The 20779-nt window shown below is 29.8% G+C and overlaps 1 protein-coding gene and 2 pseudogenes across 1 annotated transcript; all 3 read right to left on the bottom strand.

Annotated features, from left to right (window-relative positions):
- Positions 1-4517: 4517 nt before the first annotated feature.
- LOC132945834 (uncharacterized) lies at positions 4518-5347 on the bottom strand (the record flags this gene model as incomplete). Its single annotated transcript, XM_061015619.1, has 1 exon — positions 4518-5347. A coding segment is annotated over one exon (762 nt), but the record flags the coding sequence as incomplete, so codon positions are not given.
- A 5612-nt stretch (positions 5348-10959) lies between these two features.
- Positions 10960-11458, bottom strand: LOC132934439 (uncharacterized; annotated as a pseudogene).
- A 5401-nt stretch (positions 11459-16859) lies between these two features.
- On the bottom strand, positions 16860-20775 carry LOC132945823 (uncharacterized; annotated as a pseudogene).
- Between the last annotated feature and the right edge of the window lie 4 nt (positions 20776-20779).

Raw genomic sequence — 20779 nt, 5'->3', positions numbered from 1 at the left:
GCGTATCATTACAAATTACTAAATACGTCGTTATTTTTATACGTCTTGATTATCTTTAAACCTTGGACTTTTCTGTAAAAACTTTGATACAAATGATAAAAACCGCCTATAATAGACAAATTTGAATCAAAAATTGATTGAGTGGCAGAAATTAGAGCTTTTTAAAAATCAACATTTAAGTGTGTTGCATAGGGAAATAATTTGTAAATACGTGTCAATGTCACTCCAATGCTATGGTAAATAGAGGAGTAGACAAACACAAAGTGTTACCGACGTTGGAGTCGTTGAAACGGTAAACCTGACAATTACGTCACACACCAGCCGACCCAATCGAGGGTACAACTGTTCACCTATGCAGGAGTCATGTGAAAATAAAAAAATGACGATTGAAGTCACACAGACCACAGACCCAGCCCAGGTAGGGAACCTGAACCAAGTCATGGATCGAGGGAAGCCAATGCCAGAGGTAGTAACTTAAGTAATGGATGAACCCAGGCAGGGTAAGAACAAAAAAAAAAAAGGCGACACCACAAAAGCTGACGACCTATCTCACTTATCCTGATATGCCACCTCCCACGAAACAACCGGAATTCCGACGACCCACAAGGGAGACGCCGACCATCACCACGAGGAACGTCAGGGCAGTAAGGACTAGTGATGGGCGCAACCGACTAGTTTTGACTATCGAGTGATTTTTCGATCAACCCATTGAATGAATTATTCGATAGTTTATTAGTTTTCATTAGTTAGTGGAACCGACTAGTTTCGACTATCGATAGTTTGAAAAACAACCGAGTGATCTTTTGATCGAATAAATATTTTAAATACTATTAAGCATTGTATAGAACCGTATTATGACTTATGAGAAGAAAATTGAGCACTTTCGCTGTGTGTGATTTGTGATAGAGGGACAGTTTATGCAGTGTGTGCAGCAAGCAGGCTGTCATTGTCCACGCTATGTTTCATACTTACCTTATCTCAGCTATAAATTATATATGTATAAATTAGCTAAAAACTGCAAATTTATGGGCCATAAATACTTAAAACCTTTTTCCAGACATGTTTTTAAATAAATATTATAGCCGAAGACCTAACCTTATATGACCTTCCAAAGGTAAAATGTGTTGAATTTTCAAACCAATTGAAAATTGTTTCTGCAAAATAAACAAATAAATATATTTAAACTTTGAACTATAACAAAATTAAATTAAATGTATTTCTTTAATTTTAATTATAAATCATATTCCTTTTATACCTTTTTAAATACATTGTCACTTCCTTTAGTTACAACCAATTAAAGATTAAACTTACATGTTTTTGTTTAAAAAAATTAATAAATCTAAATTTTTAGGTAATACCCTATTGCGCTGAGCGCTTAGTATTTGCCCTGCTTTGGTAAAAATGCGTTCTGCTGGTACTGAGATTGCTGGAACAATTAAATACTTAAGTGCAATATCACTCAGTGGAGCTAATACAACCTTGTGTTCGTTCCAAAACATAGCCACAATGCTCTTAATATCTTGATGAGGCATATTTATGTACTGATTCATTAAGGATGTAGTGTAGCACTACTTGTTGTCGTTGTTTGTGACTGAACATTAGTCACTCTAGATTGCAAAAAATTCCACACATTATCGACTTCTTCATTTTGATACACTTCTTGTGTAGCTTGTTCGTAAATAAGTATAATATGATTATTTAATATAAGTGTTATAAAATCTCAACATTTTGAATTGCATTTTTTCTAAAAAAATAGATTCAATCAAATCACATTTTAGACATGTAATATTTTTATTGAAAGTTATTAATGATGAAATACATTTGGTCTGTATTTCCATTTTATAAGCTATTTATTTTTCCATAAAGTTATACCAAAATAATGTAAGTTAGTTAGTTAGATTCTATCTAATTAGTAATTTTATCTTAGAAATTTTATAACAAATAATTTTAATTTAATATTTACCAGTGTTTGATACATTCCTAATCAAAGCAGCTGTTTCAGTAATCAAAAATGCCTCTGTATCATTTGCATTCTGTTCCAACCCAAAGGCAACTTTTTTACACCTTGGGTCCAACAATGTGGCTCTAGAAAAATGTGGTGTTAATCCTTGTTTTTCTATACTCTCAAAACGCTTAGCAATATTGTCAGTCTTTGTTTTATAAAATTTCCCAGTAACAATGTTGGATTTTTTGATCCTAATAAAATTTGCAAATCTATAAATAATAATAACATTTAATATATTGTTATGGACGTCTCCAAAACCGCGTTTGTTCGTTAATAAAGAAATACGTGGTGTATGAGTGATCACTAATACTTTATTAATATAATAAATTTTAAAAGAAATTTAGTTGTACAGAATACTTATTAGACTTAAAAGATTAACAGAAGTTCTGCTCGATGGTCTGGCAGTACTACACTAACTCTTATACAGACAGCGAGACACGGTAGGGGCCCGCTCGGGCTCAAAACTGTCCACACAGCGAATTCCCTTAGACCGTGTGACTCTGCCTGTTCACATATTAATATGCTTACACACTATCATATATTATACCATTACTATATCTCATACTGCGTATAGCATATAGACAGGGGTTCACAACAATATAATATAAAAATTAAATTGTACACAGAATCATCTAACTAATTAGTAATTACCTCGTATTAATGAAATAACTGTTTAAATCGTAGGATATTGTTCCGCAGAGAGCTCAACAGTTACTCTATCAAATGGCCTTAATAATGGTACTATATCTTCAATTATACTCCATTCGTCAGAATTTAGATGACATGGAGTATTTTTTAGTGTATAAAAATGTATCTGTAATTATTGACAATCTTAATTTGTCTCTATGCCATAATAATATCCTGGAATCTTCTACAGCTGTGACCGATACTTGGTATCTCTCCCACCTACCACATTGCCACAATCCAGCCAAGCTGCCGACTATATCACTCATTCCAAATACCAACTAGCACGAGTCCAAGTGAATTCATCGATATTATCAACCTTATTCCTTGTTAAACGTATTTTCAATTGTTAAACTGTTTTAAACGGTATAATTAAATACAAAAGAAAACACTGTCATATGAATATTTATTGAAAATTTATAATAAACATAAAAATAATATTTTAATGAACCAAATCGTCTTAGAGTTCGTTTATTTCATTACAAACTATTATAGTCTCATTAGTCACTACATAAGAACATACTATACATACATAATACGTATTACCTAACATTAATTAAAATTAGTTTTTTTTTGTATTTTGAAATTAAGAATAAGGACTTCTTCGAACAATTTTTTTTATTTCTTACATATTTTATTTGTTTATTTTGTTGAAAATATAATTTTACAATTATAAACAATTATATATATTATATATAAATGATATATTTTATTATTATAGCACAGTTTTTTGAAGCTTAATATATTGTTAATAACTATAAAATATTAGAAACTATTTGCATTTTAGGTACATCAATTTAAATATGTACATTAAAGATGAGTTGTAATTAGATTTTCCTATAAATGAAGTATTTATTTTATTTGATAAATCTAAAAGAAGGACAAAGAGTTGTTAATTTTTTTAAATAGTTTATGGGCCCTTGTTTATACATTGCCATTAACAATAAGCTATATTTGATATAATCATAAACAATTTAAAATTTAAATGAATTCCTTACAAATTCCTTTCAACTTTTGGGTAAGGTTGACTCTTCAATCGGACATAAATAAACTCACAAGGTATATTCCAGTACCTTTTTGGAATCTAAAATTAGTTCTTAACAAGACTCAAACAGGAACCATTGAGACCTTTTTGGGATATATATATAACCTTTTCAAGAAATTTCCAGGACTACAATAGTCTGCGCACAGGAATATAATTGGAAATACACAGACCATAATGGTCCATCTGTAATACTTAGTGCCTGGCGGGCAGTCTCTTGGAAAGTCTGAACTAGGACATTAGGAATCCTACAGACCCCCTAAGACTTATCCAGAACAGTCCGGGATTTAACAGGTTGACTGCCAAGCCGTTTTTTGTAAAATTTGCCCACCCCACCATACATAAGTATAATATAATAGATAGGCAACTCCCATGTTAAAAAAACGAACCACGTAAATAGCGCTCCCGGTGGTTGCGTAGTTTAACTAACCTGATGGAGAACAATCGATGGTACTTTCGATAGTGACTATCGGTAGTAGAATATCACAATCGATGTTACTACTACTATAGTACTGCTGCCATACTAAAATACGAAATTATGTTTTGTTTATTATCGGTTTTATTAAAACATATAAAAAATACTAGACAGTTATATTACTCTTAAAATGTCATTTATTTATCTCTAATATAATACATAACACTAGATAGTTAAAAATTAATATTTAAATTGTAGGTAAGTACATCACAACTTCAATCTTTAATTTGTATTATATTGTATACATAAAATCATACTAGTAATAATAATAATAATAATAATAGGTACATTAGGTAAAACTTGTACAATAGTAAAAATAGTTGAAACTCGTAATAACAATGAATTAATAACAATAATAAATAAAAAATACATTTTTGGTTTATTTTACTTGGTTAAATTTTCCAGTGATAGGTTTTTTTTTTTTATGTTTTGTGTGCCATATTGAAGCCAGTTGTTTGATAGGATCATTTTCTCCCCGTTGTAATGATCTTTTACCAAATAAAATACGATTAACTTCAGTACACCAGTGATCGATAAATAATTTAACAATTGATTTTACAATCTTTTTTTCAAAAGCTTTGTCATGATTTTTGCAATACAAAGCAGTTAAATCAAACTTATTTAATATTCCTTCAGCAATCATTTCTCCTATTCCCAAAAAGTGACATTTTGATGGTAGATGTTGACCAATATACACAATAATGTTGTGAAGCATTTGATGAAATGGTTTAGCTGGGTATTTTAAAGATAATTTATTACAAGCTTGGTTGTCCCTGGCAACAATCAAATCGTGATCTTTTGAAACTTGATTTGTGCAAATTTTCTTTAGACATTCTTCGCAATTTTTGTATAATTCTCTGTTGAGTTTTTTTGCAACAAAACCGGCAATATATATATGTGTGGCATTCATTAATTCTGTTGTTGTATCATCCAATTCTCTATTACTTTGAACTGGTAAACTAACTGATAATTCAACCGATGATGATTGTTCGAGATTACACGAGAAGAAATGTTTATAAGAGATCAACGAGTCTTCTGCGAAGTCTTCACAATTAGCTCCAGGAGATTGAGACGAAATTAAATTATTCAGCAGTAATGTTTTGTAGGCAGTAATGAATGAGTTACTAGTTGGGTTGTCACAGCCAAGGCTTCAGACTGCGCCAAACAAATTTTCAATGGGATCTTGATTGAGATGTCTTGTTAGTAATGATTTGATTCCTTTTTCTTCTAAAAATTTTGTCAATGTTTGAAAACCTTTAAAAAAAATAAAAGCCAAAAGGATTATATTAATCGAAAAATTTAACACCTTTTGTGGGTAGGAAAAATTATAATACAATGTTCATGGTAGGTGTAGGATTATTATTATTTTGGAGTAATTAAATATAGTATATAATCAACTATTTAATAATAATATTTTATTTTACCTCTGATAGTTGTTATCCAATTTTTAAGTGTAGGAACATTTACAACTCTTCCATCTTTTCCAATAAATTTCATTGACTTTAGAATTTTTATACTATTTGACCAGAGTTCATGATGAATAGAATTCTTCGACACTGCAGTTCGATATATCTTTCCTTCGACCACTTTATGAAAGCTGCTATTTAAAGAATCGAACAATTTGTCGAAGAATAAAAATATTGCTGCAGTGTCTACTCCATTTGGCTCAATTATACTTTTTACTAAGAAAAAAAAAAATGTTTTTGAAATTTGTTATAACAAAATAAAGCAGTGATTTACATGATAGGAAATTCATAACAGCAGACACTCGCTGACTAAAAACTTGAGTTGCATATCGCACTTTCATCTTTGGGATTTTATGAGGAATAACGTGATAATCACTCAACCTAGGCAACATCTTTGAATCTGGCAAAGCACTGTCTGTATGATACAACTCTTCTAAATGTTGCCACTTTGCTACTCTTTTGATACCATCCATTTCAAATGAAAGACTTTTGGTCAACAAGTTATTTCTTGTGCACTTTATAAGATGAGGAACATCAAATAAGTGTACAATTTTTGTCCGTTCTCCGTTTTCTTGTACCACTTCATAAAATTCTTCTCGGTACTCAAGGTTATGTTTAATGTAATATTCTTTTGTTTCATCATTTAATAACCTAATTGCACCTTCATTTGGCTTACCTTGATCGCACACGGTTGCTACAATATGAAGCCCAGTTCCAGAAACTTTTCGTATTACCTAGATCATAATAATACAAAACATTAATACAAACACAACTCATAATAATAATAAACATTTTTATAAATACTTCTTTATTTGTCTTGCTAATTCATGCTGATTAGTAGCACCTTGACAGAATGAAAATGACACTGGTTGTTTATATTTTTTTTTTATTCCCCTGACCATAAAAACCAAAGCATGGTCTGCCAATTGTTGGCTCTTATAAGAACCAGAATTTACAAAACCATCTATTTTGTCAGCAGAAAAATCAAAATTGAGTCCACTACTTAATGATATTTCATCAAATATAAGTGAGCAATACCTAAAAATCAAATCAACAATTTATACATTTAAAAAAATTTAAATTATTAATGCTTTATAAGAAATTTACCGTTCAGAAGGTTTCAGTTTTTTTACATTTTCCTTCAAAACTTGCAAGACCATAGGTGAAACTCCGGGACCAATAGCTACAGTGCTTAATAAATTATTTAATGTCCGTTTACATGGAAGCGTAAAAAGATTTGATAAAAATCTATAGCATTTCGGGCTTTTTTTATAAATTGAAAGACTCATCACTTTTTCTTCCAATGTGAATCTATGACCTTTTCTTTTTTTTGTTGTTTCCCGAAGTTGTAATTTGGTAAAAAGTGATGCTGCAGCCGTTACTTTTCCATTCAATTTATTAATAATGTAGGAATCAGCAAATTTTTCAGCATTATTTAATCTATTTTTGAATAGTTCTTTCTTAATGTCCGACCGACGTTGTTTCTTAATTAGTTTATTGGTGATTGAATACAACTTTTTACAACGTGGAGTAAGATGTCTGATATTCCGCACACCAATATTTGGTAATAATCCTATAAATGTACCAATTTACATTAGATAAGTAATGAACAAATGATTATATATTATAGTAATGAGTATTGGAACTGATTCAACAAATTAGTTTATTTGGAAACATTAAATAAAGTAATACTTGATGGATAAATTCCAACAAATAATTTATTTAAAAAAAAGTTATTAACCCGTCTTATTATTTTTCTTTGGAACTGGCCTTGGAAAAGTTTTGGAACTATCATAGTTACTAATATCTACATTAATATCTACATGAAAGCAAAAAATAAAAAATGTACATGCAATGTAAAGTATTTAGTGGAAAAGCATACAACAGACAAAACTACATTTAAATCTAAACTTACTAATCAAATCTGGATCAGCTAATGGTGTGTCAATGATACCTGACATCGCTGATGTATCTAAATCATAACGGTCATCTTTATTGTTTTGAATACTTTCCACAGCTGAAATATAGTCATTAGTTAGTTTATATTTATAAATAAATATAATGCATAATACTTACTGATGGTATTATTATCTGTTAGTGAAGTATTCAGTTCAATAATACCAGACATCATGGAAGCATCCAAATCAATTAGTTCATTCCTATTGCTTTGTATACTGTCCACAACTAAAATATAGAAATGAATACACTTATACCTACGTAAATAGTTTATTTGTATAAATAAGTATAATGAATTATACTTACAAATGGCATTGGAATTAGCTTGTGAAGCATCCAATTCAATAATACCAGACATCGCTGATGTATCTAAATCAAAAAGTTCATCTCTATTGTTTTGAATACTTTCCACAGCTGAAATATAGACATTAATATACAATCGTAGGTAGATATTTTATTTTTAAAAATAAATAGGTATAATGAATTAAACTTACTAATGGCATTATTATCTGTTTGTGAAGTATCTAGTTCAATAATACCAGACATTACGGAAGTATCCAAATCTATTATTTCATTATTTTTGTATTGAGGTAAAAACAGTGACGGTAACGCATTTGCGTTAAGTCGTTTGGTGCCAGTACTCGAACAATTACTGGTGAAATGTAGAGAACAAATATACTTTTTGGCATAAACTACATTGGGATCTTCATATTCTAATCCAACAATTTTCATCCAAGTTTTAAGCCTTTCCATATCTGTACGTGGATTTGGAAACCGATGACATATGACATCTAAATTAAGTTAAAATAATACTAACTTAACATACCAGCTTTGAAAAATTATAAAAACTATGTACCATCTCTTTTATATAATATTCGAACATAGCATATTATAAAACATTACTTAATAAATTATAGTAAAATACATAGATAAGTACATACCTTTTGATTTACAACCACCTACAACACATCTAAAGGCATTCTTCGGAGGCATTATTAAATAAAATATTTAATAGGATACGTGATGATACTCCGCAAATAAATGCAAACTAAATTAACATTTAGCAAAAACAACAGTACTCATGAAATATGAAAAACACGTTGGTGGCACTCGGAAATTTCGACAAGTCGTAATCAGTTACCGGCTTACCGCGTGCGTACTGCGTAGTCAATAGCTGATAATGAGCAGTGCTGTGCAGCGCTACCAGTGGTTGCGTAGTATAAACTATATGGTGTAAATACCGCCTATAGAGTTGCACCAGCCTGCACCCCACCATGAGAACCATAATTGGATCTCACCTAAATGCCCAAAAAAATTGTTGAGATCCATTTGGGGATCTCACGTATATTTAATTTGAGTAATTGAGATCTCGAATTAGATCTCATATATTACGGTACTTTAAGCATGATTAGATTCTACGGTATTTCTAGTTTTATTTGGTAATTTTAGCAAGGAATTTTCGTCTTTTGTTGGTTTTTTATGATTTTTATAATGTAATGACCAACTCAAATAATTGTATGCAGTCATATGATAGTTTTTGTATTGATGGGTCTTTGATTAAATTTTTGATTAAATTATGGGTAGACTGTCATTCAAACAATACATAAAGAACAAAAAAAGTAGATATGGTATTAAACTTTTCAAACTTTGTATTTCTCCATCCTATACACTAGCAATCGAAGTTTACGCTGGTAAAGAGGCCAATGCAGAACTAAATATTGGCTCAAAAATAGTACTTGAGTTATCTGAACCATATTTAGATTGTGGGAGAACTCTTTATGTGGATAACTGATATACTAGTATTGAACTAGCTGAGTCACTCAATTCTAAGCAAACACATTTGATTGAAACCTTGAGGGCAAACAGGAAATCTAATACAAAAGATGTCACACAAAAAAAATTAAAAAGGGGTGTAGTTATTTCAATGCGAAGCTCTTCAAATATTTTAGTTCTAAAATGGAAGGATAAACTTGATCTATACATGTTATTGACAAAACATAATAGTGAAATGATATCAATTGATAACCGTGGTAAATATATTAAGAAACCTTAAGTTGCAGTTGATTATAACTTAGGTAAATCTCCAATTGATTTATCAGATCAATTGAGTTCTTATTCCAACCCATTACGCCGCAGTTATAAATGGTACAAAAAGGTTGTCTCAGATACTTTACTAAATATTGGAGTTGTAAATGCACATGTTTTATTTAATGAAGTAACTAACTCTAAAATATCTATTACTACTATCCGGACAATTTTAGTAGAAAGCTTAGTTAAAAAAAATGTTATAATACCTCCAGAAGTTAATATGAATCATGTTATTGTTAAAGCTGGAAGAAGTAGATGTTTTAAGTACTATAAAGATATGGTTTCTGAAAATGGCAGAACTTATACACAAAATCATTCAAAAAAAGTATATACTAAATGTTAAGCTTGTAACAAATATTACTGTCAAATGAAAATCGATTAATATATTTTATATGAAAATGATTCACGTTACATGTATTGTTCACGCATTTCATCGAGAAAATCATCGAGAAAAAAAAAGAATTTCCCGAATTTTTTTTAACCAATAATTAGCACGCGATTAGCATGAATTGGCACGCCTAAGCACGGAATTCTTACGCCAATATTTACCGAGCAATCCCTCTTTCTTTATTTTGACCGTTTCGCCAGCCCCCCCCCCCCCCCATCCATGAAAAAAAAAAGAATTTCCCGAATTTTTTTTAACCAATAAGTACCAAGTCTGCTTATTTTGGCTACTAATATGAATACAATTATTTTATATAATGATAATTTATATTTTTCGTAGCAGTTGTTGATGGTTCACAAAAAATTGAGACGATATTATTTTCCATTATGATAAAATGGTATTATAAAAATAAAAATGTTCATACCTATTAGGCTATTGTAGACTATAGTCTATAGTGTCTTGTATGTATGATCTGTATTCATATACACTCGTCTATGACGTAATTCATAGTTATTGTTTTTATATTATAATTATATACCTACCTTATTAGACGCACGTCCCGTAGAAAAACCAAAATAAAAACAATACCTTGTCAATGTACCTACGTCTTATATCGATTACGGTGTTTGGATTTCATAAGTCACCTCTATGGCTTTATAATTAATAATATCATAAATGATAACAAAACAATTATTTCATAAATGTACCTACTTAATACCTAATTATGCTAATAATTATAAAACATATAATTTGTATAGTATAAATTATAATACACACATACATTATACAACTGGTACACTCTCATAATAATATATAGTCAGCCTCAATATTTCGAATTCTAAATACCATAAATAAAAATTACGTACCCGATCCGTTTGACAATTGATTTTCATCAATAATATTTGTAGAAACAGGAAATGTTTTCAGTGGTAGAAATCCTAGTTGTTCCTTAATCCCATGTCTACCTTTATACACAAATGTATGGATAGCACTAGCTGACATTCGATTATCAAGCTTTAATATCAGACCATACTCTGTCAGTAGCAACAGCAACTTCTAAATTAAAAATATAAATCCTTAAAAACACTTAATGCCTCACACAACAATACAATTGTTTTAGTGGGCGAATATTATAATATTTCATGTTTTTGAAACCACAATGGAAAACCACTAGTACCTACATATTTAAATATTTGTTACGATATAACAATATTACGATAATTCTAATTAAAAATGTAATAATCTTTCTTAACTTACTTTTTTCACCATTTTCGTTGGTAATAATTACTGATTCTTTATAGAAAATTACAGCATCGATAACCAATGACGGTTCAATAACACATTTTCGTCCAGCCATTTAAGATAGTCTTAATAAATGTTTTGCTTTATAATATTGAAATAATTAATAAAACACATTCAAATACTACAACAACAGTCCCATCAAATCAAATTTAAAATGAGAAATTACGAAGATCTAGTATCTACCATACAGTTGTAGTAAATACCAAAATAATTCAATACAAAAATAGGAATAATTATAAAAATAGAATTGTCTGGAATAATATTCGTTTGGGTTTTAATGGGGGATTCCACGGCGGCGTGGAGCAATGCGCGGTACTATAAACACGCTGTGTGATCGGTGTTCCTCGGCGCGAATCGTGTATGTCTGTTCGCGATGATTCTCGGTTTCTGTGTCCCGCTTAAAAGGAAATCCCACAACGCAGCGCCGCTTGTTCAATTTTTTAATTCGTATACATAAAATTGTTCTTAATTATTATTTGAAGTTTGAACTCAATACTACATATGACGTTGTGTGTGTCAAAAATAGGTAATACGATAGTAGTTATACCACTTAAAATATTGTGTACACAGTTGTAATATTCAATTATAATACCAAATAATATTAAATTTGGCCGAATAGGTATACAATTCAGTGGCGTGTTTCCCAGGGAGGCAAGAGAGGCCCGAGGCAGTGCCAGTTTAGGCATTCAGCATGTACAATTAATAATTAATCTTTAGAATTTAGATAGTAGGTATTGTTTATAGCACGAACTAAGATATATCTTAGTTCGTGGTTTATAGTTAATCCCTATTTTATTGCACGTCACACTAAATAAGTTATTATCAATTGCAATTGTATAATAACAGATACTAATATACTGTGTTTATTATTTTAAATAATAAAAGATACCATACTATTTGTAACTCAAAACTAGAAACAGTAATGATACTTCATAGGTTCACGAGTCTCAGTTGTGCTTAAATTATAGATATAACATTATACTATATTGTTTATTATTATATATTATATACCAATAAATAGTAATGCTTAATCGTAACTTACTAGTTTAATTATGAGAAATAGTGAAAATGAAACAATCCTCTCACAGATTCTTAAAGAAAAATAATTGTTTTTAAACAAAATTATTGAGTTTTGAAAACTAGGGGATTCACGCTATAAGGTCTAGAAGGGTAAAATATGTTAGCCACCTCAAAAATGTAATGCCAGAACCGCCACTCTGTCATATTACAGAAATATGGGGACAGACTATATGTTAGGTACCTACCTACAAGTTTATTTTATGAACAATATTTTAGGTATCACGTATACAATGTACCTACGTCATATACATCAGTTCTGAATTGTAAATGATGTATAAAATAATAATATAATATAGAATTGTACCTTGTACGTATATCTAAGATACGTTAAAACTATAATATTATGATTAAGGCAAACGAAAGTAATCGAAAGCTAGACTAGGTACGGTGCTACTACTGGTACCTACTAGTTGCCTCCCAACTGTAAGTCAAAAAGTTCAATAATTTTTATTCAACTGCCTTCCGATTGTATACAAGTTGGCTCATCCCGTCGTATCCTATATTTTGTTGTAAACGAAAAGGGTCCAGTATAACAGGCAAGTAGTAAATGTATACCTAAGTGATTCCTAATCGATTCTACCATACAATAAGTAAGTATTATTGATTTGTATTAATAAATTTTAATTAATTTTTTACACCTTAATCTTATCATTATATAAAATAATTGTATTCATATTAGTAGCCAAAATAAGCAGACTTGGTACTTATTGGTTAAAAAAAATTCGGGAAAATCTTTTTTTTTCAAGGATGGGGGGGGGGGGCTGGCGAAACGGTCAAAATAAAGAAAGAGGTATTGCTCGGTAAATATTGGCGTGCGAATTCCGTGCTTAGGCGTGCCAATTCATGCTAATCGCGTGCTAATTATTGGTTAAAAAAAATTCGGGAAATTCTTTTTTTTTCAAGGATGGGGGGCTGGCGAAACGTTTCAACAGCCCCCCCAAAGTTTATTGATTATTTCTCATTAAATATTGTCATGCAAATTATGATAATAGTCTTGCCAATTCATGCTAATTGCATGCTAATTTTTAGTGAAAAAAAAATCTGAGATTTCAATATTGGGGGGGCTGGTGAAACGGACGTAAAAAAGTTTAGTTATTGGAACCAAAATATGGTAACAATAACTATGAAATTTAGTTGCCTCAGTGACAACATAACCATTAGTTGTGTACACAAATGTAATTTTAGTTGTTAATACCGAATCAAGAATAGTACTGATAAAAACATAATATGGTTCATCTAACGATTTACAGTCAACAAAATTACATTTGTGTACACAACTAATGGTTATGTTAAAAACTAAGCTAAATTATGTTTACAATTTATTATAATGTATATTATACAAATTATTGTTACTTATTAATTACAATTAAAACAATTAATATACCAGGTTATATTTAAAATACATAGGTACTCTTTTAATGGTTCCATGACAAAATATCCCCAAACCAAAATATCCCCGCAAAATTTTCCATGACAAAATATCCCGCGTAAAAATATCCCCGACAAAATATAATATAATAGCTGTTGCGATTGGAAGTAATATTCGTTATTTTGATAATGGTATTATAGTGTGTCATTTTATATCATTGCCTACAGTGCGTGTCGTGAGCATTTAACAGTCTTAAATCAAATTTTGTTACTAACACTTTTTATTTAATTAAAAAATGCTAGAATTTATTAAAAGCCAAAAAGGCAATAATTTTCTAATATTTGAAGAATATTTATTCAGTATACACCGAAAGTCTGAAGAAAAAATAATTTGGCGTTGCACTGAGTATAAAAGAAAAAAATATTTGACAAGATGTTACACAACCATAGACGACGAATCAGGTTTGTTAATTTATGATTAAACAACTTTAGGACGTGGATATAATAATATATATTATAATAAATATATAATAATAAAATATAAGAACTGTCGATACCATTGATCTTATAATATTATACCATTATATGTATAATCAACAAAAACCCTTCTTAAACTACGTGTAAAAATATGTTACGGTTTTATCAGATTTTTAAGTAATATACAATTGATGAAAATTGTAAAACAAATACTGCTCGTACGATTATTCTCAATAGGCCTAGATATAATAATATTATATTGTCATATATTGTCACAATTTTTTCGTAGGGGAATTTCTTGGTAAGAGAGGAGGAGATCATGAACACGCTCCAGATGCAGCCAGATTAGAATCAAAGAAGGTAATAGAACGAATAAAAAAGCTAGTGATTCTAATCAGACAACAAAAAATATTATAAGCTAGGCATTTTCTCAGTCATCTATGCCAATTGCAGCTAGGTTACCTTCAACTGTTGCGCTTAGTCGAACAATTCAACGTTCTCGAAATCGAAATAATGTACCTCCACCCAACCCTGTGACTGTTGATTCTTTAGTAATACCTAGCGAATACACATTAACCTTAAGTAATTTACCTTGTTTGCTATATGACAGTAGAAATAATGAAAATTGGGATATTAATAACAGAATATTGATATTCACAACAAATGACAATTTAAATATACTGAATGACTCCGAAATATGGTTCGCAGATGGAACGTTTAAATCTGTACCCAATATATTTAATCAACTGTATACTAATCACGGTAATATTAACTGCACTGTATATCCACTTTTATATATTATATTAATGTGTAATAAAAACGAAAATAGTTATTCCGAAGTACTAAATCAAATTAATATACTCAAACCAAATTTACAACCAAAGGCTATTGTGATAGATTTCGAACAAGCATTTATAAAATCATTTAAAGAATTATACACTGATGTTAAAATACATGGATGTTTTTTACATTTTACCCAGTGCTTATGGCGAAAATTGCAATCGTGTGGATTAAAGAATAAGTATTCCACAGACGCAATATTTTCCCACGAAATAAAAAAAATTATCGGCTCTTGCTTTTGTACCCGTTGATAATGTTATTTCAGCATTTGAAGAACTAATTAACTCCAACTACTACGTAGATAATAAAGAAGAATTACGAACAGTTGTTGATTATTTTGAGGACACGTGGATTGGGAGACCAACACGTGGTGGTAGGCGAAGAGCGCCTACTTTTCCAATTAAAATATGGAATATGTTTGATGCTGTAATGGAAGGCTATCCCAGGACAAATAATTCAGTAGAAGTATGGCAAAGAGCGTTTAATTCTGCACTGGCAGCTAACCATGTAACAGTATGGAAGTTCATAAATATGTTAAAGCGAGAACAAGGTCTGCAGGAGGCCAAAATGGAGCAGCAAACAGCTGGTGCACCTCAAAAAAAAAAAGGCGAAAATATAAAAATTTGGACGAGCGGTTAATTGCTCTTGTAAAAGGATATGAAGAAACTAATAACAATGAATATTTAAAATCAATAGCATAAAACTTAGTATTATAATAAGTAATAAGTATAATAATTTTTGATCATTTTATCACAGTGTAATCATTTTTTGTATTCAGTAAAATATGTTAATTTACGCGGGATATTTTGTGGGGGATATTTTTACGCGGGTTATTTTGTCATGGGATATTTTTACCGGGATATTTTGACGTGTCACCTCTTTTAATAATACTGTAGAAAAATTACAAAGTCAAAAAACGTATTATAAAAGTTTTACATAATATATACCTATTATTCATTCTGCATTCATACATGTGTATCAAACATTGAATATGTATATTAAACCATAAAATAAATAAATAAATTACATAGATATAAATATATCATTCAAGTGAAATTTCAAAACAGATTATAATGGGTCTCGAACTGTCACATATCTTACTCCATCTGGAGTTACATTCAAAGTGTTTGGTATGGGAGATATTAATGAATCCTGGTAAATGAAACACATATTTGATACTGATATTTCTATTTCAAAAGCATGCAAAAATTTTCTTTTGCCAAACATAATTCAAAAGAAAATTTTGAAAATTGTAATTTTTTCCATGAGGGGGCTGGGGAACATTTCCACAGCCCCCCATTTATATTTTTGAATTTACAGTTAAACTAGTATCGCACAAATTCACACTAATGGCACACTAATGTTTAGCAAAAAAAATTTCAAAAATTATATTTGGGGGGGGGGGCTGGTGAAATGTACATGGATGGCTGTATTAAATCGGTTAGATTGTTACAATGTTTTGACAAATGTTTACGGAACGAATTTTTTAAATAAAAAGATCTTGAGCATTCTCCTTCAATACATTGATAAAAATTAAATTGATGGTTTAAATGTTGAAGTTGAAAGTGTTTAAAAAGACTTTTAATATCATTACTTTCCTTTTTACATAAAAAGTGATTTTTGAAATTTGTATTAATGTACTTTATTAATAAATCAAAATTAAACTTTTTAAATAATGAAAAAATATATTATTAAGTAGAAATTCCAATATCTGATATAAAAGTGTTTACAGTAGAAAAATTGTTATCAAATGTAGTGTGTAAATTATAAAACCCCTTTTGAATGAAATACCAATTGGTTTCACATTCTACAGGATACTCTGCGTTAAATGTTATTATTGTTTTAAAGCAACAATCGACAGCAGCTAGAATTGAGTTTAGCTGATAAAATACATCATCAACCACAACAAAATAATTTGAAATTTCACTCAAGGTAGGACCTACTATAATAATAAATGGTTGCTGTGTATGACCTAATCCTAACAATTTTTCTTGTTTACGTGATATAGTTTCTTGTACCTCTGCATTACTTAGAACGTGTATTATGAAGCCATCCCGCATTTCTAATTTTGAAGGTTTCCATTGAAGTTTTGTCTTCTTACTTCTAGAAGTTATGACTCCAATTAAAAAAGGCAAGCAGAAAAATGCTGATATGTTTGATGCCTCTTCACTATCTGTAAATACAAATGATGTTTGTTATTCATAAATTAAGTGATGTGGTTAGAAAATATATTTTAATAATTATGTTTGGTCCAGAAAATAAAGAAAACTATTATTTTTAGATCTGTCAATGGTATTGATACTAAGGAATAAAAATACATGACATACTAAAATAACTGGATGTAATGAATTACATAATATTACAGTCTCGCGAGAAAATAAATAGTTATAATAAATCAAAAATCTATTTTTATACATCCTACTCGCAGAGTCAAGGACTACAAACGTTATATTTCTTAATTAAATTAAATTTTTTAGTTTACCTTCAGCTCCCAATTGTACATAATCTTTAAGAATTTGATTAATTTAATGTTCTTTGGTTTTTTTAATTTTGTCTGCAGTTAAGCTAAATATTTTGTTCTTATACAATGGCAGATTTTGAAACAATTTATCAGAAAACCCAGGATATGCAATATCAAAATCTTTGAAAATCTGAAATCACAATGAATTAGATACAAAATTATATTATTTTAGATGAAAATTATAAACTTACAAGAAAATATCCTGATGGCTTTTTTAAAGCTGGATATTCAGTCATAAATAAAGTAATGGACTGCCCATTTTTTGACAGTTGTTGTTTCAAACGGGTAATAGCAGTTATATTCCAATGTTCATCAACTAGTGACCAAGGATCACTAGAATTATGGAGCCAATTTATGCTATCTTCAACAGATGCAATATCATTATCTGACTGATTATTTGTAAGTTGAAGTGCTTCAGGTAGTAAAATAAGAGGAGAAGAATGTCCAGATGATGGTGTTGAACTTCGTTTCAATGATCTAATAATTCCTGATTTTCTAAACTCTCCTTTTATTGTTGAGACAGTCAAGAAGTTTTCCTTTTGCGGCTCATTTAAGGCCAGGCCCTATCCTAACCCTATACCCTTACCTGACAAATATGGTATGAAATAAGTAGGTGTTCGTTCTTTGTTAAACACAGTTGTAATTTGATATGCAAGTTCTTGTAATCTGGATGAAGAAACTCTAATATTAACATCAATACTCAATTCGTTATTAATAACTAAATTGCACAGGCGTTTGCGACCAACACTATCCAGGAGTCCAGTTTTTAAAAGATAATTTTTTTTTTTTTTTTAATGTTGTTTTATTTTATCAATAGTTTAGTTTAATAATACCTTCCTACTCACAACTTTAAATAGGTTCTACTGATAAATTGTTGATTAAAAAAAAAACTGAAATATCAAAATTTCAAAAAAAAAGTTATATTAGAATTTTAAGTCAGATGTAGCAGTTAACACTTAAAATACTAAACAGCTGAAAGACTCATAAATATAGAAATAGATAAATTATTACGATGACATTGGATTTGTCTATGTAGTATATTTAATTTATATTACAATTAATTTGACTTACTGTAGGTTTAGATGATGATGAGAGATTTGAGAGATTTGAGAGATCCACAGACTAAAAAAAAAACAAAATTATATATTATTTAAATATAAAGAGAGTAGAGTAGCCGAGAGAGTAGCCGGCGGGGGACCGCCAGTCTGGCGCCAGGGCGCCCTGACGTAAACCCGTCGGAGGGACGCGACCGGGTCACAAAGGCGTGAAGTAGCCACCCTCGAGATATATGGCTAAAGGTGTAACAACCCCCGGGGGAATGGTCTTATACTCCCCGTCACACAGTGGTTTACAATATTATTTAAATATATGTCAGTTTAAGTTATAACCAGCATAATTAATAATTAGAGACTGGAATTATAAGCTTTTTTGAGTTCATATACTGAGTGTATGCACCATAATGATAATTTGAAATTCTGGTCTCTATTAATAATTATTAATTAACATACATAATAATATAAAAATATTAAAAATTTGTATTAGGTAGTATATAAAAGACAAACAAGAAGAAAAAACAAAACATAAACTCAACTTTTTTTTTTTTTTATGGTACAAATTACAAAATGTTATAGGTACAGTACGCATCACGAAAACGTGCGGATGACCGCAGCGCGCCGTGTGTCGGTTTTTCAGTAAACCAGTGGGCCTCAATATTTGATCCATCACAGGTGCGCGCCACTGGCGCGACGGGTACTATACGTTTTGAAAAAAACAACTAACCTGCACCTTTAAAAATGTCCCTGTCTTTTGTTGACTTTAATATCATTAAATACATACACATAATTTATTAATATAAAAATACGAGTTTTAAATTTTATATTTGGCGCGAAACAGTTTGGCCACCACCAACAAGAAATTGCCACTGGGCGCGCGGCGGTCATCCGCACGTTTTCGTGATGCGTACTTTTTTTGTAGTAAATTGTCAGTTATTTCATTAATTTTGAACATGGTTTGACAATTTTTCATATAATTTATTCATTTTTAAATTTACCTAGTTGTATTTTAATATTAATAAGTTTGTTTTTTCATTATGATACAGTTGTGAAATTGTTGTTATTTTAATCACTAAGTTATAATATTATTATATGTTTGATCTTAATTTTTTTCATACAATATTAAGATTTTAGTGTATGTACACTAATATAATATTGTAATGAGTATAATATTATGAAAAAAAAAAAAATTAATTTAAGTAATTATATTTTAAAATGGTAGTGTTATATCATTACTTAATTGTTTTAAAAATGTTTGATCTCAAATTTGTTTATAAAATATTCAGATTTAAGTTTGTGTGTAATGTATATTATAATATACGTATAAAATACTGTATATATAAACATTTTGTAATGCTCATGCAAGTTTAATTAATTGGTATTAATTAACATTTTATCTAATATAGGTCAAAGGGAATTATAACTTTTTACTAACCCAGTGATTAAAAAATTGAAATTATAAACATATTAAAACTTGCATTACCCGTCACCAAAAAAACAATAATGTGATTTAAGCTGTTCAAGCTCTACGCACCTTAAATTATAACCTATATCTAACTCTACATAACATATAATAAATATAAATAATTTGAATAATCATACTTACCTCAGTTGAAGAGCTTTGGCTAGGTATACTTGAAATGTCATCAACTAATAAAATATCCGTTCCAATATCAATAGATGATGATTCATTAATCTAAAATAAAAACAATTTAAGATAGGTAGGTAGGTACCTGATATTTTTTTAAGTTTAAACAAAATGTTATAAAGCTAATTAAAAATGAAATTTCACTGTCGGTATAATTATTCTACCTATTATAAATAGCTACCCACAACCTAGGTAGGTACCTACTTCGGATTTAATATTCAAATTTAATAAAACATAATATTAATTACACAATTATTTACGCTAGGCATTGATCCTTGAATAATTAATTTCCACTGCTCTAAATTTGACAAAAATCTTGCTCTATGGCCTATTACAGGAATCAGTTCTTTTATCATATTCTCTGTCAAACATGGAAGAGTCTTCATGTCA

This window comes from Metopolophium dirhodum, chromosome 1 (assembly GCF_019925205.1).
Source record: "Metopolophium dirhodum isolate CAU chromosome 1, ASM1992520v1, whole genome shotgun sequence".
NCBI classification, from domain to species: Eukaryota; Metazoa; Arthropoda; class Insecta; order Hemiptera; family Aphididae; genus Metopolophium; species Metopolophium dirhodum.
Note: the sequence above shows the minus strand (reverse complement) of the source record. Positions and strands in the feature narration are given on the sequence as shown.